Here is a 23,512-nt window from a genome sequence, read left to right as displayed (position 1 = left end):
TGAAGAAAATTATGGCACATCCAAGTTTTGATTTGTTCAGTGCTTGATTGGGTTCAGTCAACTTGTGACACTGTGATGTAGATCTGTTTTATCTGCGTATCTATGGTGACTAATCTTACTATTCCTTATAATCTGAGCTGATGGGAGTATGTCAATATTAAATAAGAGCTGCTCAAAGATGGAAACCTGCAAAAGATTTTTATCCTTTCCAATAAAAACTTCTTTAAAACTCAAAGCAATTAAGTGCTGTACCAGTATATGATGGTCTTAAATAATGTGTTGACGTCAGCATTGTTCAGACCAATGAACAACGCTGACATTGTTCATTGGACTACACTGTTCCTTCAACAGCCCATATTGAACTAAAAGTCCAATACTTCTCCAGCCAGTGGTGTGTTTGGGTGTTTAGTGATACAGTTGACTGTACATTTATATGGAGGATTTTGATGAGAGTAAAAAAAAAAACAGACTGAGCAGCACATGAGCAGAGACATTACAGGTTGACAGTACTGACCAACATTTATTCAGAAAATAAAAGCAGCAAAGAGGAGACATATAACAGTACAATCAGATGAAATTAATAACAGCATTCTCACAAATATTTTGATCATTTCAAACATAATCCTGTGGCTTTCTGAAGACATCACTGACATTGATTTGACGGAGCCCTGGCCCTCAGTTGATTGAACTTATTACGGGAGCTGTTTGGAGCATCAGAAGGACAGGTTGATGAGCAGAGCGCTGTTCTCTTTTTTATCCTCTGGACTCCACTTGATAAGAGGAGAGCTCAGATCAATTAGCTGGAAAAACAAAAGATTCAAATATTGTTACCACATCTTCTAATCAAACAGCTGGCTGAATTTACAAGTACAAATAAGAACTTATTTAGACTTACTTTCTTTCAAAGCCAAGTTGACAGGCAAGTTACTTGATACCATTTTTACTTTCAGAACTAAAAACAGCATTAGACACTGAACCGTATGCCTTTGAGGAAACGTATGAATGTTTTCATGCCAAACATGTTGTATTAGTTAGACACTAACTGAGGCTCTGCAACTAGATGAACCAAAATCACAGTACGTTCAAACCATACATAATACTTGAAACAATATATCGATTTTAAAGTTTATTCACCAATAAGAGTCGACAAGATCTGACTACGAAAGACGCGAATAAAAATAGCAGCGGCATTTTTATTTAGAGACCAAACCTCATCAAAGCTTTTGATGAGGTTTGTTTAGAAGTGGAGTCAAACATCAATGAAATTCAACACCAGAAAACAGTAAATATAGGAGATGTTTGCTGTATAACAAACAAGAAACAATCAGAAACTTCCTATGTGATTTAGTTCCCTCATATGGAAGCAGCAGAAATCTAACTGTTGAAGGGCGCGCAATCGGACCGATTGGAATTTCTGCCTGTCGTGAAAAAGTCAGATATGGGTCGTAATGAAGGGGAGGCAAGACAAAACCCCATGAAAAAACAGGTTTGGGTTGCATTTGCATATGGTGTTGGCTACCCTTCACTTTATAAATGAGATCTTTGAAATGCTGCTTGAATTCCATTTATAAAGAAATCCCAATTCACTCCTTGGAAATGTACATTCCATGTTTTTTTATGGATTCAGTAATCTCTTAGATTCCTCATAATAATGAATCGCACATTTTTTTTTTAATCATAAATATAAAATTTTAAATATATCACTAGAGAAAAAAAAAACCTGACCTAGAAACATTTGAATTAGCTTTGTGAAACCTGCATCCATACATTCTGACTAATGCCACTGGTCTGCAGCCAAGAACTTGTCTGGGGTTTTCCACAGTTTCAGGGTCATTTTGATGAATCCAAAAATCACATTGGTTTTGCTCAATCAGGTCAACTTCCTGAACTATGGAGCAACATGAGCATCAAAATGCAAGACTTGTTCTCTCATCTGGATCAGTTTCCTGAAATCTGATCAATGAATGATGAGCAGGAGAGATTCCATCAGGACAGAAAAGAGGGAGAATTTTACACATTGAAGACATAATGTTCAATTCACATGTACTTACCCTTATAGTGATTATTATACAATGTACAGAAGTCCATGTTTGTAGCATTTCATTAATATACTGTTAGAAAAAAAATATCCTAAAACCTTCTTTTGTTGAGAAATATTAACAGCATTAAATATTAATGTCACAAAAATGTCATAAATTTAGTCAGAAGATCATCCATTGATTCATTTACCCTTGACCCTAGTGCGGTCAGCAGGGGTGCTGGTGCCTCTCCAGCTAACATTCTGGGCGAGAAGTGGGGTCACCCTGGACAGGTCGCCAGTCTGTCACAGGGCCACACACACACACACACACCCACACACACACACACACCCCACACCCACACCCACACCTAGGGAGAATTTAGAGACCAATTAACCTGCTGCAAGGCAACAGTGCTACCAACTGCATCACTGTGCAGAACGTCAGAAGATCAGATTTCTCTAAATAAAATTAGAATAACATCCATTTTTCCCTGACTGGGAAAAATTGATGTCACTTTTGGATTCAACAGTGCAAAATAATTCTGTTGAAAAAACATGGACAACTTCCAAAAAATATCTTTTGTGACCTGGTGTTACTGAGATAATTATTGTTGAAGTAAAATATTGTGACTGATGACATCAGGCACTGCAGAAAGATTTTACAAATGCACATTTCATCATTACCATTTCAATTCATTAGATTAACCAACTGAAGCAACTATTTACCGTTCGCTTCTTCCAATTCCAAATTTCATGAAGGACTCAGTTGATGCACATTGAATTAACTCATGCATGACTGGGGCTGTTCAAATCTAGTTGACCTAGAATCTAGTTGAGCTTTTACAACAGCTTCAGAATCACTGTAGATCAGTGAACTAAATGGTCAGCCTGAACTGGGTTACCTGGGTAGTGGTGCAGCTCTTGCTGCTGGTGCGGATCAGGTCGGGGGTGTTGGCCAGATCGATGAGGAGCTTCTCTTGGGGCTGAAGGCTCGGAGGAGGCAGATCCAGCAGGAGAACCTGAGGCGTTAAAACTCTCATGAGGTTTATTTACTGAAGGACTGGAGCCCCATCCAGCCTTTTTGGAGAATATTCAATCTTAAATGCTTTGAAAGGATTTCTGATGTTTGGCAACTTTACTTGTTGCAACAATTTCTTTCTTTATGCAACAATCCATCTCCAAGTGTGTGGAGAATTCTGTTTTGTGTCATTTTTTTTTTCTTTGGTTGAAGTAAACGTAGCACAAATGTTTGACACCAGTTTCATTTGATTTGATTGTGGTGGAGGGGAGTGGGGTGCAACTTCCCTCAGGTGTGGAGTTTTACTGTTCTTCTTTGATTGTATGTTCTTTTAAAACTCATTCATTAAAAATAACTGGTCTGCTAAAACAAGGACAGTGGTGACTGGGGTAACTATTCTCATTTTAACAGCAGACACATCATGGGCTTAAGGAAAGTCTTCAAGAGAACACTTCTTATAATTTCTGGAGCTAAACTCATCAACACCGTTATGACAGAATTCCTTAAGTCTAAAGGTGGAGGGCCTCATTGAACTGTGTGTTTGATTCTGTTGCAACAGCTCATCAGTTCTGTTTCCCAAACGTTTTAACACAAGTTGTTTATTGCCATCATTTTTGGTACAATTTATTGTCCAACAAAATTTGCCATTGTGACATGCCCAGAGAACAATAATTTCACACAAGGCTGTATATTAGAAATAATTTTGGAACAGACTTGAATGACCTCAATTTATTTTGCTATAGATATGAATCATAAATAGTGAAGTTGAGGAGAACCAGGAGCCTGTGACTCTGGGTTATAAACTGACCTCTTGCGTCGTGGCTGCGCTCTCCTCCGTCTCCTCCAGTTCCACAGGATAGGAAACCGTTTTGCTCATTCCAAGATCCGTGTTTTGTGTTTGTTTGGTCTCAGGACTGACGGTCTCAGGCAGGGTGACGGGAGGTTCCTCCTCCTCCTCCTCCAGGCAGAAGGCCTGGATGTCAGGGCAATGAACAGGCTCCTCCTCCTGTTTGCCTTTTGGAACCGGGCTACACAATAATACCACACATACAGTACAGTGATGAATTTGTTGGAGGATGAGAGAGCCGTCTCCCCTCTCACATGTTTCCAGCATCTCACCTATACCTCTGTTGTTTCTCTGCTGAACTCAGAGTGCGAGGGATGCTGGACTCTGACCTAAATGGCGGCCTGAAAGTCCTGTTCTGATTGGAGGGGGGCTGGAAGGCGAAGGTCCTGCGCTTAAACAAGGTGGGTAGGGTGGAAGGGTTCTGTGCAGCCAACTGCTGGAGCTTACTGCTGCCATCATAGGGCATCAGAGAGTCAGCTGACAGCTTCTGAGGATGACTGTGAGAGAAAAACTATTAAATATTAACTGAATGATGATCAGACCAAAACCTGCACTCATGTGTACATAACAGATCAGAGAATCTGATCACTCCAAGCAACCAGGGCAATTTAACTTAGTTCTTAACCAAGAAAAGCAAAAGCTCCGCCCTCCTCTTCACAGAGTCCCACCCCTCCCCACTCAGCCCAGCAGCTGCAGCTGCTGCAGCTGCAGCAGCCATTAGCAAACAGCTGGCGGAACAGTGAGCCTGCTGCGCTCATCATGTACATGTCCTGATATGACTTTTTCATTTCCAATACAACAGATATTGCAGCTTTCTCATTTACTTAATAAAACATCAGCAGAAATCAAACATACTTTATTGCTTACTTTAAGTAGTTTTATATGCCGCTGAGTTATGTACAGCATTTTTATAACAGGAAGTAACATAGTTACATGACTGACACTATATTCTTGGAAAATTCACCATACTGCTCCTTTGCAATTAACAAATATGTAGATTCATTTCCAGGGTTTTTAGGCTCGAGTGGAATGTCAATTGTTTACGTTTTACATTTTTAAAATTTGCTCGTTTATTTCAAAACAATCAGGACCCAAAACTAATGCAGCACACATTAATGAATGATGTCAGATTGATTTTCTTTTACAAGCCAGCCAGGAAAATATCAGGATTCCCAAGAGTCAAAGCAGTGATTTAAAACATGGATGTGGTGTATGTACCTCTCTGTGCTGCTGTTTGTCAGTCTTTTTGGCTTCATCACCGTGGATACACCTGACGAGGAAATTCCAGATTAATAAACTAAGAATTACATCACCCTATCCATAATCTGCCACATTTCTATATGAACAGAATATTTTAGCACAAGATGTAAAATCAGATTTCATAACTGATAAAACATCAGCCTGAAAGCTCAGCGTGCGTTCTCACCTTCTGCATCGTCGGCCATCTTGGGGGTCAGATAAACCAATCCTCTGGATTTGGATCTGGTCTTCGCTCCACTCCGCAGCCCGACTGAGCCAGTTTTCTTCGTGGGGGTTGGTTGGACTGGTGTGGACTCTGCTCTCTTTAACGGTGTGGACCCGGCAGCGTTAGCTCGCTCCGTGTCAGGAGGCTTTTTGGCCTGAGAGGGCTGGGAGCGAGAGCCGGTTCTGGAAGAAAGTGGCTCTGCCGAGGCAGAGAGAGTGGACCGACGAGGTCTGCTGAGACCCGGCTCTCTGCGGACACTGCTGGGGACGGGGCCACTGGAGCTGCTCACCCTTCGGTTAAAGGAGGAGTTCAGTTTGCCTGGGTGGACACAGAGTGGATCCACAGCAAATTTGGTTTTCATTAAAAGTTTTGATTAAACAAACAGATTTTATTGCTGCTGATTGGAGAGATGAGGCACTTTTTTTTCTTTAACCTCTTAAAACCCATTCAGGTTAAAAACAGTTTTCAAAAGAAGCTCTGCCCAAGAGGCAGAAACAAAAACACAAAAAATACAGTTAAAACGTAGTCTTTTAACTGTTTAAGCCAGGGGTGCTCAAACTTTTTGAGACCAAGATCTACTTTTTCTCTCACCAGCCGGCTGAGATCTACCTCATGACATACAAATTATAAATGAAACCCTATTGACTAATTTGCTATAAAAATATCCATCAGTTATAGCAGAAATGATAAAGTGATAGAAAACCTAATGCAGTTTCTTCCTCAGTGAGATGTTGACACTGGGAGCAGGTTACTGGTTTCTCAGTCAGAAGCTGGTTGTAAACCTGAGGTCAGCAGCTGTCAGTCAGTTATGACAGATCTGAAATTTGGTTTGATGACATCACTATAAGAAACTGCAGACTGATAGGAGGAACCAAAGAGCTCTGCAGAGGTAAAGGCAAATCTGCTGAATTTGGAACATAATTAATGTAATTTGACACAATTATTGTGGTAGAAGCCATTTGTTTGTTAAAACTTAATCAAATATATTTGTCCTATTTGATGTTTGTTGTGATGTTTATTGCAAACGAATGAGGTCATTAGTCCAAGTCTGTCGTTTATTGAACGTTCAGAAACTCAGCGGCTGTGATGAACCACAGCGAAGGTAAACAAAGGTAAAATAATCCGAACAACTCAGAACCTCTCGCACCGTTTCACTCTCTCTCTCTCTATTGTTAAGCACACCCGTCGCCGTGGCAACCGCCTGCGCCCGCAAGCCGAGCAAAGATTACGTTAAAAATGTTCAGTCCGTTACGATATCAGGTTTCAGGCTTTATTATTATTTAATGAAGCTATAAACGTTTTGGATCTTAGTAAATATTTTGAAAAGTCTGTCAGAAGAGGAAGTGCTGCTCTCAGCGTCCTGGAGGCCTTCAGTTTGTCACCTGCTGCCAAGATCGACTCAAAACCTCGATCGACCGGTAGATCGCGATCGACCGGTGGATCGCGATCTACCGGTGGATCGCGATCGACCGGTGGATCGCGATCGACCGGTGGATCGCGATCGACGTTTTGGGCACTCCTGGTTTAAGCTATTAAAAAAAAAAAAAAAAACCTCAAGATTCTGCAAGATTAAAGCTTCAACCTACCAAATCCAATTTCTCTCACAAAACTAGAATAAAAATATACCAGTTTTCCTTCTACTTTTGGAAAAAAAAAGCATTAACAATATTTGTTAATTGTTAAAGTCTATAGATCAAAGTTTTAATTTCTGGTCAGAATATAAACAACTTCCTGATGCCTTTCTTCACACATCCAGTGACATCTTAGAATTTACGTACCTGTAGCCGGGGACTGGGATACGCTCGAGTTAAAGCTGGACAGTGAGGATAAGGATGAAGAGGTTTTCCTCTTTTCTGTGACCTTCCAGCCCTGAACAGGTGGAGCTTTAATACCTGAGAGCTTTCTCAGTCCAGCATCCTGTCAGAACAGAAACAACAAAAAATTTATTTACACAAAGGGTTAATGGAAATGGAAAAGAAAACACAAACAAAGGCTTATTAAACTTAAATGCAAAGTGTACAGATTTATGAAAGGTTTTAGTTTGGGCTGCTCTGACTTTTTTTTTCCAGCTCCTGGCCTTTTGTGAGTCTGTGTACTAAAGTTAATGACTAATCAATTACTAAATTAGTTGACAATTATTTTAATAACCAATTCTTCGCAAATAATCGTTTCAGCCTTAATTTCATCTCAGCATGTGCACTGATACGGTTTTCTGACCAACAGAAACAACAATGGGAACCACAGTATGATGTTGGAATTATAACTACATCTTATCAAGCTGCAGCACTTTTTTACTAGTTGGGATAAAAAAAATAAAAATGCATAAAACGCTTATCTGACAAGAAATTGGAGGTTTCTTCAATGTGTTGAAATACAGACTGTAACAGGAGAGCCTTCCTGCCCACTGCGTCACCATCTGCAATAAGTCTTGAATTAAATGAGTTTCAATAACATTTAATATTCAGTTGGGTTCAATAAAGCTCCTTTAAGCTTCATTAGTCTTAGCGCCACACTCAGAACATGTCACAGTCAGAAGTAGGGAGGTTTTCATGTCAGTTTCAAAAACCACATACATACAACCAACAAAAACCATGAGGTCAGCGCAACCCCGCTGGATCGGAAAAAACTTGTGGGATCCAAAGACAGCAGGAGCGCTGGGTCATGTGGTACCTTAGAGGGTGGGACCAGTGAGTGCTTCCCCAGCAGACTGGAGTTGAAGGAGCAGTTGCTGGTATCAGACGCCATGCCCACTGAGTCAGACAGCAGATCTTCTGATGACTCTGCCTGGTTTCTGAGACGACAGCCTGGGCTCCGCTTCAAAACTCCTGCACTCTGAAAACAAAAAAATAAAAGCATCAAATTCTCACATGTTAACATTGTTCTTTTTGTTTTTGTTACTCAAACTGCTGCAAGACTAATAGAAAAGCCACTCACTCCGCTGGGTGGATGGAGTCTGGTTTTCTCTGCTCCGCTGCTCATGGCTGAACGGGAACCTGCTGGGGCCACTGGTTTACTTGGCAGCGCTGTGGTGGCCCCCAGCGCCGTCTTTCCTCGCAGCGCTGGTCTCGCCTGAGATCTGGCTCCGACCATGGGGCTGGAAGTGACACGTCTGGCAGCAGGGCGGCTGGACGAAGCCCTGCTGGAGCTGCTCCCTCTCAGCAGGTGGTGCTGGATGGCCGGTGGCAGCTGCCGCAGGGGACTGTCCTGTACGCAGAACGTCTGACGTTTGATGGGGCTGAGGCTGCTGGCAGTGTGACCCAGTAATCCTAGTTTGACTTCAGTGTTCTGGGTGAATTTCTCCGTTGCCACCATGCTGTTCATGTCAGCATCAGAGGTTGCGTGGGTTGTGTTGGTGTTCTGGACGTGTGGTTTTCTGCACTGCAGCTGGCTGACGAGTCTGTGGGCTTCCTCGCACACAGCTTCCAGTTGATCAGCAGTCAGTGGGGTCCAGACCGCCTGCACGCCTCTGCCACCTTCCTCAGCCTGGAAGGATACGTCAGTGGAAACACACTGCTCTGTGTGGCCCACAAACACCTCATCATCATCATCATCATCTACTCCTTTGGAGCTGTCAATGACAAATATTTCACAAACAAACACAGCTGTGATGAAGTGAAGCAAGATGACAAAACATGAATGTTTTCTTTTACAAACGTGTTCTTTACAAGGGATTATTAACATAACCTGAAGGGGGTTTAAAGTTGCAGCATCAACTTTTACAAAATAGTTTTTTTTTTTTTTTTTACATATTTGTTAAAATTGTAAAAAACAATTGTTGTGACAGCATATTGTGAGACAGATAATCTGTGAAAAGATCGATCTCCTCCGCCTCCTCCCTGAGCCACTCCTGACAATAAACAACCAATCAGAGCCGGGGGGAAAGGTCTTTGTGCTGTCAATCAATCTCATGCACTTGCTGCTAAATGTGCTAATGGTAGAAATACAACGTACTGTTCCAAGAAAACCACTTACTAACTAGCCTTACCATTTACTACAGGCTAGCTGCAGAGGAGTAGAGAGAAAGTCTCACGAGATTGTGACTGACAGCGCTAAGCCACGCCTTCTTTATGTGATTGGTTGTTTGTAGTTAGCACTGGGAGAAGGCAGAGCCATTCTGTCACAACAGTGACATTTTTTACAAATGAGTAAAAAAATAAATGAATTAATTCTAGAAAAGTTACATCTTTAAAGAAGTTTTTAGCCAAATGTTAACAGAGTTATTTATTTGAGGATTTGTGGTTAGTTTTCATCCTGGGTGAATGAAATCAAAATTCACAATATATTCAATTCTTTGACTTCTACTAAAGACCAGTGGAAATATATGTTGATAATAATAAATACATTATGTTTGAAAGTGCCTTTTAGGCCTCTCAAGTTTAAAACAAAGTGGAATAAAAGTACAAAAAAGATTATTAAAAAATGAACATAGGTGAAAGCTCAGAAAAATAGGCGAGGCTAAAAAGGTCATTTCAGAGTAGATTAAAACAGAACATCCAACAGAGGTTAGAGGGTGGAGTTGAGTTTGGTGGACAGGTAGAGCTGGGTGTCATCTGCGTAGCAACAGAAGTGGACACCAAATGTACCAAAGTTGTGACCCAGAGGTGGACAATAAAACATAGGGAATACCAAGGCCCAGTGGATGGCTGGGAGTGAAAAGACTGAAACTGAATGAACCAAGTGCAGCCAGAAAAATACGATTTGACCCAGTCTGAAGGAGTATTGCTTTAATAGTTATCAGAGCAGTTTTGGTGCTGCAAAGGAGACAGAAACCAGATGAAAACGCTTTTTATGAGCTAGAATTTACTTAGTGTAAATACAATTGACTGCCAAGAACTCTATTTATTTAGTTTTTTTAAAAACTGAGGTGAAAGTATATTCTGAATATTTATCAAGGCTATTTATAAGACTATTTAACATATGACAATTACTGCAAAAATGATTACCCAGTTTATCAAACAAACCAAAACTATTTCCTTAAAGACTGAACATTCTACAGAGCTGTCATAGAAAATACAGATTACAACAATCTATAACCAGGAAAGTGAATGAGAGAATTTATTATTATCAAATAAATAAATAAATGTACTTTATACTGAGGAGCTGTTTGAGAACTACTGGGAACTGATTTGTTACAAAGTCAAATTCTACCAGAGAAATACAACTTCTGCCAATGAAAGATTTGAGGGTTTAGAAATGAAAACTCTCACCTGACAGGCGACAGGGACACGTCGAAGTCAAACTTTTCATCTTGCAAAAAGCACAGATCTGTTCAGACAGGACAGCATGGTGAAAACACGAAGGAAACACAGCAAGCAGCAACAAGCAGTAGAAAGCTGCAAAAACAGCAACAGCACAGAAGCAGCAACAGCAGCAGAAAGCAGCACAAGCAGCAGAAAAAGCAGCACAAGCAGCAGAAGCGCAACAAGCAGCAGAAAGCAGCAACAAGCAGCAGAAAGCAGCAACAAGCAGCAGAAAGCAGCAACAAGCAGCAGAAAGCAGCAACAGCAGCAGCAGCAACAGCAGAGAAAGCAGCAACAAGCAGCAGAAAGCAGCAACAAGCAGCAGAAAGCAGCAACAAGCAGCAACAGCAGCAGAAAGCAGCAACAAGCAGAAAGCAGCAAACAGCAGAAAGCAGCAACAAGCAGAAAGCAGCAACAAACAGCAGAAAGCAGCAACAAGCAGCAGAAAGCAACAGCAGAAGCAGCAACAAGCAGCAGAAAGCAGCAACAAGCAGCAGGAAAGCAGCAACAAACAGCAGAAGCAGCAACAAACAGCAGAAAGCAGCAACAAGCAGCAGAAGCAGCAACAAGCAGCAGAAAGCAGCAACAAGCAGCAGAAAGCAGCAACAAGCAGCAGAAAGCAGCAACAAGCAGCAGAAAGCAGCAACAAGCAGCAGAAAGCAGCAACAAGCAGCAGAAAGCAGCAACAAGCAGCAGAAAGCAGCAACAAGCAGCAGAAAGCAGCAAGAAAGCAGCAACAGCAGCAGAAAGCAGCAACAAGCAGCAGAAAGCAGCAACAAACAGCAGAAAGCAGCAACAAGCAGCAGAAAGCAGCAACAAACAGCAGAAAGCAGCAACAAACAGCAGAAAGCAGCAACAAGCAGCAGAAAGCAGCAACAAACAGCAGAAAGCAGCAACAAGCAGCAGAAAGCAGCAACAAGCAGCAGAAAGCAGCAACAAGCAGTAGAAAGCAGCAACAAGCAGCAGAAAGCAGCAACAAGCAGCAGAAAGCAGCAACAAGCAGCAGAAAGCAGCAACAAGCAGCAGAAAGCAGCAACAAGCAGCAGCTGACTTACCGCTATGAGCTCCACGGTTCATCTCCTTGTGCGCAGCCATTGATCCAGTTCAGATCTAGTTACACGGAACTCTGACATTAGACTGACATGACAAAACTTCAAGACACTAACGGGTGGTTTAAACACGAATGCTAAGCACAATTATTGACAACAAGTGTTTTGTTTTTCTTTACCTCAAAGCTAATTGTACGTTAGCGTGCTAACTCGTTTCCAGACATTAAGTAGTAATCGATATAAATAGTGACTCGGAGATTCTCACATCAATTTAATCGACCGCAACATGGAAATGACAAACCACCCGTTTGTTAACAACGTAAATCATACAAACCGTAAATTCCTCTTAGATTGTTTCTGTCCCGATTTAAACTTCCACTCAACACCGAACAAATAATTCAAATCTCCTTCGCTCTGTTCATGTGACAAACAACTCTTTGCCATTGGCTGAAAAGTTATGTGACGAAGAACTGAGGGGAATTATGGGTTTGTAGTCCTGTTATGAAACCACAGACGAATTAGAAGCCTGATAATATATAACTTGGTTCTAAATAGCAGGGATTTGTCCCCCTTCTCTTTAGACTGTATTAATTATATTAGCACACGTCGTGAATTAATTATTACATTTTCCTCTGTTGGATGTATTGTAGGGTTAATTAAAAACGCACCACAGATACCACCAGGTGGCAGCATAGTTTAAAATGTAGCAAATTTATTCTCAGCTGACAGGAACCTCAGAGGTCAAAGCACACAGAGTCACAGAACGAGGTGACGTTTCAATACAGAACATCATGTCTCAGCTTCCAAGATATATACAGTATCAGTTACCAGTTGTATCATGTTAAACCCTTTATAGTAAAAAATATTTAAACCTTAATGAAGTATTACTAATGCTTTCACCTTTTCTGTCTAAGTAAACTTTTATTTCTTTTGCTTTTAAATAAAAATAAATATCTTGCACATGTTATTATAAAAAAATATAGATCAGCAACTTTTTATAGTTTAGTTATGAATAGGTGACTATTATTATTCTATTATCAATATTATTACTTTTATTATAAAGACTAACTGGATACAATGGAATTACAACTGATTGAAAAAGAGACTCAAACTAAAGCTTCCAACTTATTTGCTATCTCAATTATGTTTCAGAAAATAATATTGTTCATTACTTTCTTATTATTAATAACTGACATTTGAATGAAATAGTGAAGATCATCTCCAGCCCCCATTTCAATATTCTGAAGGAAATAATTAGCAAACCAAAATATTGAATTTTGATGCCAATGTACATTTGATGCCAATGTACATCAAAATACCAATACTGTGTCGGTATACAAATATACCGATACAAATACAATATTTTACAAAATCATTTGCAAATGAAGCATGCTTGCATCACTGCTCTGCTTTTGGTGATGTCACGCTTGGATGCAGCTGCCTGTTGCATTTGAAAATCAAATGCCTGCATTTGAAATGACCATGGGAATTTCTTCCATGAAGCTCTCTATTAGCTAATTTTGAACTCATCTGAAGTTGACTTGTAGCAACTGACTCTGCAGAGTGTCTGCAGACCATGTGACTGGGCATCTATTGAACACGCACTGTGATTTTCCATCCCATTAGTTTTCATGGCTGAGTTGCTGTTGTTCAGTTAGTGGTTATGATACCACTAACTGTTCAGGTGACTGTGGGATATTTAACTGACTATAAATGATGTGACAGGACTGTCACATCATTTATAGCCAGTTAAAGAAAGGGATGAAGTATTGTGGAATTCATTGAGCTCCTAAAAGGGAGCCCGTCTTTCAAAAATAGAAACAATCTGAATGCCTATAGGTACTTGATTTTATACACGACTGGAACATGTGGATTAAACCAATCAGAAAGGTGGCTCAAATTGGAAAAAAGGGGTTTGTCAAATTAAGTTAAAAAAAAAACAACTTTTCTTTTGTTTTGGCTCAAACCACTGCTTATTTTACATTTGATTCTGTGACACTTTTCTCTTTTTGTTAGTGTCTGTCAAAATAAAGACATTTACTCTGGCTGATTCTCAGAGGTGATCTGAGTGACTGAAGGTTTAGTTCTTCTTGTCACACCCTGTGTTTCTGAAACATCCCAGTAACTGATCGCTTCATTTTATGACTCGAGACTTGAAGTAACCCAGGCTAATAAGCTTGGTAGTCCAGCCATTTTTCGCACACCCACTCACCCAGCAGTCAGTTTTTGATATTTTAATGACAATGTTCCTCCAACTAAGACATAAAAAACACAACATTAAAAAGAAACAGACATTTTCTCCAAAGCTGTCTGACTACCGGATGAAACAAATAAAACACACCAGATTTTTAGTCACTTACTCTTGTGGTTACAAGTTAACACAGAAACAATCTGAACATGTCTCTACCAGAACTTAGCTTGACAGAAACAATGTTTTTAAAATAAACTCTGCTACATTGAGAATATTTACATATAAAACTGAATTTGAATTTACACAAATAACCTCACAAACACTCGTCTAAATTACATATGCAAAGTTCAGATCTAGTAATAAAAAAAATGCAGTCTGTGTGAACATGGGTTCAGACTGAACAGAACCACAAACACTTGTGGACCCATTACTGTCCCTGGGAAGTCCTGAACCAATCAGAGGAGTCAGTTTTGAAAATGTTCAAAATGACAACAGGAAGCGGCTGCTTCAGAGGGAGGTCTCCAGACTGTGCAGGGGGCTTCCTGGACAGGGAGGCAGTCCTGCCGAGTTCAGCGGGATTAGGCCGGACCGGGAACCATCTCTGTGCAGCGGGGTGATGCGCTCCAACGCGTTGTTGTTTTGGCTGGGCGAGGATGGAACAAGCTGCAGGTTGGACAGGTTGGACAGTCCGGTCAGCGTCAGCGGAGGCGGAATGACGGAGTTCCGCTTGGTGGGTGGGTCGTCCTCGTCCTCGTTCTCGTCAATAAGAGGGATCTGGGTTTCTAAGTCCTCGATGCGGAACTCGGGGTGACTCATGAAGTTGTGGATGGAGCTGCGTGACTCTGGCGTCTCCAGGCCCTCGTAAGGAGACACGCTGTCTCTGAAGGCGTTCACAACACGAATCTACGAGACAAGGAGGAGTGGAAGGTGATTAAAGGAGCATTTCAGAAAATAGAATCTTCACAACTCTTTAAAAGTTGCTGTATGTCACTTTTGTTATATAGTGACATACATACACACACACACGCACACACACACACACACACACACACACACACACATATATATATATATATAATATATATATATATATATATATATATATATATATATATATATATATATTTTTTTTTTTTTACTCTTACTTGAGTATTTTACTTCTACTTGAGTAAAAATGTGTTGAATTAGGACTGTCCTTACTTGAGTCCAATTTTAGGGGCTCTGTACCTAATTCCATGCAACCTCAATCTGTTTCTTTTTTAGTAATTATATTTTTTTAGAAATCAAATTTTGGTCAATCTGTAGAGTTTGTGGACAGTTTATATTCTTAATCAGAGTATTCTAAATAAATCTGTGGCCATGTTGAAACCTTTTGCCATTGCTATACATTTGAAACAAGTAACAGGAATAAACCACATTTTGAGAAATCTTTTCTTGCATGACTACAACACACAGAGAGTTAGCTAAAACCTTGTCATCACACCAAAACAACAGAAGTCTTTTCTCGAGCTGTGGCGCTCTACCTGCGTCTGGATCCGGTTGAGGCTGCGGCACCACAGCGCCTGACCCCTCCTCAGCTCCATCTCAGCATGGTCGATCTCGTCTTTGTCTTGCAGCTCCTCCAGCTCCTCCTCAGGGATCTCCTCCTGCTGGGTGCCATGACCAGCTGTTTTCAGGAACCGCAGCCAGCTGGTGGGAATACTGGACACCAGCTGGGAGAGGAGCAAGATTACAACTAGTCAGAAACACAACAACAAACTCCACTCTGAGGTCAGCTGGGGAGACCAGATGACCTGCTTTGTTAAGATGCAGGTCATCTTAACAATGGTTTTCTGCATTGTGTTGACGGCCAAAATTCTACAAGATTAACGATTGAAATAGAATTTCAATTATTTAAATTTCAAATGATTAATCATATAAAGTAGGCGCAGAAAATACTTAACTATTCCGTTATGTTTTTGTTCACATGTGAGTCGGATGTCAAAACTATTTATTTCCTCCTCATATAGAAAGTGACGTCACAACAACACAACGTTACACCAGACAACCACAGCAGATGCTGTTATAATACGACCGGCTCAGAAATGACAAAAGGTACATACTTGTCTTCTGTAATCTTCAGATCAATAAAATCCTGATTTATGACTTAATGTCATTTTTGACACAAGAGAACTTCAAAACGTTTCAAGAACTAGGAGAATTACAGCCAAATTATGTCCTCATAATCTGAAATGCAATGAAATGGTTCATTGCATTTCCCCAACGGTCGAGTTTAAATTTCTGCTGCACAGAATGTGCATTTTAAAAAAGTTTTCTGTGGTTCTACCAGTTTAAATTAGTCATATATATATATATATATATATATATATATATATATATATATATATATATATATATATATATATATATATATATATATATATATATATATATATATATATATATATATAATTATTATTTTTTTTAAATATATATTTTTTTGTTAATTCTGCCAGTTGTTGATGCACTAGAAGCCTTTATTGGTGTATAATGGTGTAATCCATGCTTTGTGTGGAGTTTTCCTTTTGAATTTGTTTTAGCTGATTTAATATTAGTGGAAATAAAAAAGAATTTTGATTCACATTTGAGGATCTCTAATCGTTTGAGCCCAGGGTTGCCCTGTGTAACTTAGCAAAAAAACAAGAGCTGTAAGCTGTAAGTTTGAAAGGCCTTGTAAACTTAATCTTTGAGAACCTTTGGATTTGTTCAGGTTCAACAATCTACTTGTTAGTTTTGTCTATCAACAACAAAAGCAAAGCTGTGCACTAACACTTCAAGAGTTATGAGAATTGAATTCTAGGACCAAAATGACCAAATATATTGCTCGTTTGCACAAAGCAAATGGAAAGAAATGTGTTTTAAACTCAACATAATCTTCTCCAAGTATGAAAGAAAACTTAATTTTAAGGACACATTCACTGTAATTGCCATGAGATCTGTTTTCGGTCTCTTATTTACAATTAAAATAACATTGGCCAACAAGAGATTATCCTACCTGCCCCCAAATGAGACTACCAAGGCCCAGGAAGACGCACCAGAGCCACTGTTCTACGGTCAGAGGCACACAGCTGAAAGCTTTACCACCAAAATGCACAATAACCACCTGGAGAAAATGGAAAACAAGGTTTGATCCGCTCACAGTGTTGATTCACCCAACGGTACAAACTCCTTGCCAGAGAAGGGGTACCTGCACAATAAGGGTTCCCAGGATAATGGTGCAGAAGATGGGGTTGTTGAAAACGCCCTCGAAGACGTTTCGTTCTCCATGGATCTTGCGAGCGTTGAACTCGTTGAAGATCTGCATGAGGACGAACGTGTTGAACACAATGGTGTAGTGTTCAGAGGGCGGAGCGTGAAGCGGGGCGTTCCTGCCAGAGTCGATGTCGAACATCTTCTCACCTACAAAAGGAAGGGATGAAGATCAATGTCCTACAAGGATTTTACAAATCACCCAAAATAAATGAATAAAAAATGTAGCTGATCAGTCTCTTAATAAGTAAAAATCTAACATTCTCTATAATGTCTAGTTTACTAAAGGGATACTATTATATATTTTCTAACAACATTGTACCATTTAACTGTGTTATTTTCAGTTGTCATAAAAATTTTATTTCTAAAACGTACGATTTAAAAGAGACCTTTTGACTTTGTAATTTAATGCTTTGAAATTGGATCTCTGTTTCTTTAAAAACTCCTGCTCTTTCTGAAACTCTGCCTTCAGGAATCATCACAATATGGCTCCTCTTTTAATCCTTTAATAGAATTTTACCAGCGTTTCACTGAGAAGTAGCTCCTACAATGAGCTCAGTTCCAACAGATGTTTTCTAATTGCTGCTGGCTAGTCTGAAGGAGCTGAGTGAGGGAGTCATGGGGAGGGAAGCACTTCTCCAAGGAGGTCCAACCAGGTGTTTAACACAGCTGAATGGCTGCCACTGTAGATTAAAGGTTCTCTCAAACGTGCATGAAAGAATCAAGGCAACACTTCTGGTATGTTTCTGATGAAGGAGTAACATTAAAACATGATGGAAAGCTCAAAAAAAGTTGCTTTTACATAATACTGATCCTTTAAATCTCTCTGCACTCAAACATACAAGAATCTGTGTTTTGACGGACCGACAAAGAGCAGCGTGAAGATCAGTGTCAGCTGGTAGACGGCGTGGCCCAGGATGTTCTTCATCATGGTGCGTGAGATGAGCGGCTTGTTGCGCCCGTACGGGTTCCTGAGCAGCAACGCCTCGGTCGGCGGCTCCGTGGCGAGGGCCAATGAGGCGAAGGTGTCCATAATGAGGTTGACCCATAACATCTGCACAGCTTTCAGAGGAGAATCCTGGAAATGGACACACAGGTTAACTGTTTAGGTCTTGATGATTCTGTGTACATTTTTTCAGAGAATGACATGAGGCCAGGTTAAATCAAGTGAGGAAATGTTATTTTCATTGCACCTTAGACATAGTTAACAGAATCCTTGAGTAACCAAAGGGAAAACTGAACCTTTATTAAAATGCATCATTGTGATGACATAAAAATGGAAATATTTATGTATATGTAATAATTTTAAGTAAAATGCTTAAAATTTTTTACAGCTATATCTAGAATAGCAAGTAGTACATATGACATCTGTGAAATGTGTCTATTTTAATTTAGATTTTGCCATAGGTTCCCCAGTGAAAAGTCTATGTTAATACATGTTGATATTCTAAAACTGTTGTGTTTGTGGACGCCTGACCTGCGTAATGCAGGCTCCGGTGATGGCCACGGTGACAGCAACCACGTTGACTGTGAGTTGGAACTGCAGGAACTTGGAAATGCTGTCGTACACGTTTCGGCCCCACATGACGGCCTTGACGATGCTGGAGAAGTTGTCATCTGTCAGGATGATGTCGGACGCCTCCTTTGCTACATCGGTTCCTGCGATGCCCTGTGGATTGGCAGCTGAGCGTTAGGGCAGGACGCTTTTGAAGTGTTTTGTGAATATTTCCCCAGGAATGCCAACAGTGCATATCATTCAGGAATGTACCATAGCAAAGCCGACATCTGCTTTCTTGAGGGCGGGGCCATCATTTGTGCCATCTCCTGTTACCGCCACAACCTGCCTCTGCTCCAGGACTGTGCTGTCAATAATGCCTTTAAAACAAAAATAGGGGAAAGAACAATGAAAGTATTGAGTCGTTTCCACCCCACTTTTTGTCAATTTTACTCTCATCATTACAGAATTGTTCTAGATCAGCCACACTGCAGGGTTTTCTGCAAGCATGAACATCTTCATTTTGTTTTTCTTCAGCCATGTAAAGAAGAATTTGTGTTTTAGATCTTTGTCTTACTGCAGAACGCAAGTTTACTTCAGCTTAAAGTCCTGACCTAAACAGATGGCTGGTCGTTATCCTTCAGGAAGTTTTGGTTGACAGAATGTTATGTTCTGTGTTTTTCTGTGTGTTCATTTTGAGTTCTGTATTTCTGAGTCTTCTCGTTGTCCTGTCTTCCCCTTGATTATTCCCAGGTGTGTCTTGTTTCCTTGATTACCCTCAGTGTATTTAATCCTACCTGTGTCCTTGTTCCTTGTCGGGTTCTTGTCGTATGTCTATCGTGTGCTGTCTCTTAGTCCCTCGTTTAACCAGTTGATACTGGTGTTTGAGTCCTGGCTTCTGCTCAGCCGTGCTGCCTGGCTTTGGACTGTTCTTGGATTCTGTTTGGACTGTGTATTTTGGGATTATTCTTAATGAAAACCATCATTTTCACTGTAATCTGGGTCTGCTGCTCCTCTCTCACTGCTACTCACCACACAGCATGACACAGATTTATTTCATGGTTCCATTTATCACCTCCATACCATCATGCTTCCATCACCATATTTTACTGTTGGTATGGTGCTTGTTTTTCTGAATGCAACCTCTTGTGCTGTTTCTGAGGTGTGAAAGGTAGTGGTCTGAGTTGAGGAGAAAAAGAGGAGCTGTGTCACAGTAGCTGCGTTTCCATTACAAAAGTGTGAAAAAAATTTGTCAATGTTCTGCAAATGTCAAAAATGATACAATTTCACAAGAGCTTTGTTCAATAAGAAACAATTAAAATTACACATGAATAAGTTTGTTCATGCAATATCATGCTGCAGCCTCCAACTACTCCTTGTCCTCTTCTTCTTTGTGGTTTGTGTATCATCTGAAGATTCAAGAAAATCACTACATGAAACCTTTCTGAGAACATGAAGTAAAATCAAAAACCACTGCTGACCAAAATAAAAAGTAAAAAAAAAATTATAAATACAGTGGGCCCATCTCACATTTACTAAAGTAACCTCTTGGAAGACCTTGAGGAATTCTGAAAGTAGTACTTACTAATAGAAGTACCAAAAACCTCAAGAGGTTTTTGGAAGATCCCATCAACAACCTGCTGAAACTGATAAAGCCAGAAATTCTGCTCTCTACCAGAAAATTGTGAAGGAGAAAGTCTGGCCATGACAACACTGTAAAACCTCTCAGGACCCCAGAGTGCAACTCTGAGGGACTCAAAAAGAACAAAATGAAGGTTAAAATCTGATTTAGAGCCTCTGGGTGGGCAGCCCATGCTCTGAACTCTCCTATGTGGCTGAATTAGAACAAGGTTGCTTTGGAGAGCAGGTCAAAATTCCTCCACGGGAATGTGAACAACATCCTTGCTGGTTTTTGTAAACCCAAGTAACAGCAAGGTCTGAGCTTGGTAACATCCTTCCTAAGATTCTAGCAAGGATGTTACCAAACATCCTTGTTGCTTTTCTTGAAAGCAACAAGAAAAGCAACAAGAAAATTTGTTGATTTCAAGAAAAGTAGTTGTTGCAAGAAAACTGCAACAACTGCTTTCAAGAAAAATCTTGAAAGAATTGTTGCAGCCAAGTGTGGTGGAATATCTCTCACAGCACTGCAGAAGTGTATATACTTGTCACCCCATTTTTTCTGGACTGATTTTTACTTCACTGACCTTTAACCAGAGTGTGTTTGTCCATTGGGGATGACCGGGCAAGGACTCTCAATTTGGGCCAAATCTTATCGATACGCTCCTGTTCAATCTGACGAGACAAAGGAGAGAAAAATCTTTGATCTGATTTGCTAACAGTCACGATAGAAAACTACACACAGGCAAGAGCAAAATTAGATTTTCACACTTCTTTGCTTCAAGCCTTTTCGGTTGTCATTTGTCTGACCTCGCCTGATTCGTTGCGGATCCGCTGGTTGAACTCTTTTCCCTCTATGCACATGAAGTCATCTCCGGGTTGCAAAATGCCACATTTGGTGGCGATGGCTCTAGCAGTGTTAATGTTGTCTCCGGTCACCATGCGGACAGTGATGCCAGCCCTCTGGCACTTTCTGATAGCTTCTGGTACCTTAGGGGAACAATGAAGAACAGATACAGAGGGTCAACCCAGAGGTAAGTGCACCCCATGCACAGAGACACCAGTTGTTGAACTGCTCCACCATAAAATTACAGTAGTTTCATAATTGTGTCCTCAACATTTATTACAACAATGTCAACCAAAGTGATTTTATTCAGTTCTACCAGTTTCCCCGATACGCTCCACTCTGACCCATCATGTGAAAGTCTGTTGACCCCAACAGACCACGTCAACACCTTTCTTCTACTAATTACAGAACCCCTAAGGGAACGTGGGGAAAAATGTTTCTTTTGCGTTCCCTCGTAATAATGTACTGATCAGTTCATGCAGCAGAATTTAATACTGAAGATCTTTCTGATGGCGGCCATCGTACTTTCTGCTGTAGCACAAGGTTTTCATGAGGTTTTTCCAAGTATGTTAATGTATCGTTTGTGAGATAGCTGAAGTTTTATATCTTTTTTATGATGATAGAAATGCGCGACAAACCTATGTGCAAAACACAAAAGCAGAACAGGTTGAACACCCACTTTCTATCTCCCTTCTAAGATGTAAACAAACTTTCCGTAAGAATGAAAGAAAGAAAAAAATACGTCCAAACTATTTGGACTATTTCTGGGGTTTTTTCATGGGATAATAAAGGTTTTGATGAGGTTTTTTTGTGTTGGTAGTCTGAATGGTTAGTAAAAGGCCGTTTTCATGTGCAGCTTCATCTCTACGATTGCAGTAAGCAATATTAGTTAATTGCAAGGGAAAGCAAAACATACTGCAAGGTAATGCCAAAGAAAAAAATCCCTTTGTCTGCTAAAAAACTCTGTACCTAATGAAATGCAAGGTCAATTTGCAGGCCCCATTCCAACCGCATACGCAGAAGGAAGAATGTTGACGTGACAGCAGCACTCTGTTTATGGAAGTCATAATGGCTGGAGTCGTTAATGTATAGTTTTAGAGTTTATTCAGCAATGGGAGTTATTAGTATCGACATAAGATCATAGCAAGACAGAGGAAGCTAATTAAAAATAAATAAATGCACGTCTAATGGTGATGCTATTTTGTGGAGCATTCAATGCAGCATCTTTGTAGAAGTCTGTTTGGATGTGCAAACAGAATGAAGAGTGATGTGATGTCCTTTACTGACACAAACATCTTTCATAAGTTCATAATCATAATTTTCAACCATTTTTTATGTGGCAGGAAGTAGGTGGAGGCTGCACCTGCTGGAAGGGTGATTATCAGTGGGCCAATAGCAACGGAGTATGTTCAGTATAAAAGCTGAGGTAAGCTGTGGACTGACACTTGTTGCATCGCGCTTCCATGTTGGGCTGTTTGTATTCTGAATACAGGTAAGGTTGGCTGCCTGTGCATTTACAACTGTTTGCTCATTGTAGTGATAGAGCTTTTTATCAGCAGAGATGTATGTGCGCATTTACTTCCACCTTTGATCGTGAGTGGAGTGGTTCCTGTTAAGTGCCAAAGTTTGAATGCTCCTGTTTGGGTGGAAGTGAAAAGAGCTGAACCTGATCGGCATGTGGACTCAGTGACGAATCTTGTTTTTATCTTTTTGTTTTGAGTTGTTTTTCTTGTTCTGCATGTATATTAGGAGTCATCACTGTTGGTCACACACTTGACGCTGCTGTCTTGCCTGGACGGAGTGACCGCTGGTTTAGCGGTCAAGAGCCCCCCTCACCCCCTGAAATCAGAACAAGGAGCGGCTGCTGTCGTTCTGTTCCGGATTGGATCGTACCGTCCATCTGGTCCTGCCTGTCAAGCATAGGGATTTTATGGACTTCTTCATGGACATTTTTATGCCTCTTTTATTGTTTGTATTTTAACAATTTGTCTTTTTTGTTTGTTTTTCTAGACCGCCGGTGGTGCGCTCGGGCCTGGATGCGGCGTTCCTTTCCTGAGTGTGATTGTGTGGTGATTAACACCAATCGGTGGAGGGAACTACAAGGACTGAGTGATTCACGGGTGTTTGTTTTGATGGTTTGTGTTCTTTGTTTTGTTTGCTTTGGGACCTACCATCCAGGGCCTGGTCGTATCCACTGGTAAGCCTAGCTGGATTTATTTTGTGACATTCCTGTTTGCTCAGGAATAAGTATTTTTTTATGCTAATAAATTATGATTGACTTGAAACCTATCTCTTGCTGATTGCAAAACTGGACCTGTGTCCTTAATTGTTAGTTCCTGGGTGGAAACCCCAGGTGGCGTTGTTGACAACAAACAAAATTAATTGTATGGTTACTCCGCTCTATGCCACATTTACATGTGGATTTACTGAGTCTG

At 40.5% G+C, this 23,512-nt stretch overlaps 2 protein-coding genes across 4 annotated transcripts in view; both read right to left on the bottom strand.

Moving 5' to 3' along the window:
* Positions 1 to 505: 505 nt before the first annotated feature.
* Positions 506 to 12,047, bottom strand: gtse1 (G-2 and S-phase expressed 1). 2 transcript variants are annotated; one of them, XM_055022729.1, is made up of 12 exons: positions 11,974 to 12,047; positions 11,646 to 11,700; positions 10,558 to 10,615; positions 8,285 to 8,918; positions 8,021 to 8,182; positions 7,129 to 7,267; positions 5,312 to 5,668; positions 5,104 to 5,155; positions 4,158 to 4,382; positions 3,847 to 4,066; positions 2,923 to 3,039; positions 506 to 800 (listed from the first exon to the last, which is right to left on the bottom strand). In XM_055022729.1, exons 2-12 carry the CDS (start codon positions 11,683 to 11,685, stop codon positions 714 to 716), a joined length of 2,091 nt encoding a protein of 696 aa, XP_054878704.1. In that variant the 5' UTR covers positions 11,686 to 11,700; positions 11,974 to 12,047; the 3' UTR covers positions 506 to 713. The 2 variants fall into 2 exon arrangements, with proteins under 2 accessions (XP_054878704.1, XP_054878705.1); XM_055022730.1 differs by having other exon boundaries at positions 4,164 to 4,382.
* A 287-nt stretch (positions 12,048 to 12,334) lies between these two features.
* Positions 12,335 to 23,512, bottom strand: part of LOC129353388 (plasma membrane calcium-transporting ATPase 1-like) — a 43,174-nt gene continuing 31,996 nt past the window's right edge. For both annotated transcript variants that reach the window (XM_055022698.1, XM_055022699.1), the window contains exons 13-21: positions 21,041 to 21,220; positions 20,818 to 20,905; positions 18,887 to 18,993; positions 18,596 to 18,787; positions 17,983 to 18,196; positions 17,057 to 17,268; positions 16,865 to 16,972; positions 15,354 to 15,542; positions 12,335 to 14,733 (exon numbers count right to left, since the gene is read on the bottom strand). In XM_055022698.1, the coding sequence (XP_054878673.1) occupies positions 14,338 to 14,733; positions 15,354 to 15,542; positions 16,865 to 16,972; positions 17,057 to 17,268; positions 17,983 to 18,196; positions 18,596 to 18,787; positions 18,887 to 18,993; positions 20,818 to 20,905; positions 21,041 to 21,220 (1,686 nt within the window). In that variant the 3' untranslated portion in view covers positions 12,335 to 14,337. The remainder of the gene's footprint in view (positions 14,734 to 15,353; positions 15,543 to 16,864; positions 16,973 to 17,056; positions 17,269 to 17,982; positions 18,197 to 18,595; positions 18,788 to 18,886; positions 18,994 to 20,817; positions 20,906 to 21,040; positions 21,221 to 23,512) is intronic.

This window comes from Poeciliopsis prolifica, unplaced genomic scaffold (assembly GCF_027474105.1).
Source record: "Poeciliopsis prolifica strain line A6 unplaced genomic scaffold, Auburn_PproV2 SCAFFOLD089, whole genome shotgun sequence".
Lineage (NCBI taxonomy): Eukaryota > Metazoa > Chordata > Actinopteri > Cyprinodontiformes > Poeciliidae > Poeciliopsis > Poeciliopsis prolifica.
Note: the sequence above shows the minus strand (reverse complement) of the source record. Positions and strands in the feature narration are given on the sequence as shown.

Bases quoted from the DNA above. Each gene is read 5' to 3' on its own strand.
- gtse1 (XM_055022729.1), bottom strand. From the start codon at position 11,685: ATGGCTGCGCACAAGGAGATGAACCGTGGAGCTCATAGCG. The intron at 7,268-8,020 runs GTACCACATGAC...CTGTTCTGACAG, and splicing joins CACTGGTCCCACCCTCTAAG to GATGCTGGACTGAGAAAGCT. The intron at 5,156-5,311 runs GTGAGAACGCAC...TTTCCTCGTCAG, and splicing joins GATGGCCGACGATGCAGAAG to GTGTATCCACGGTGATGAAG.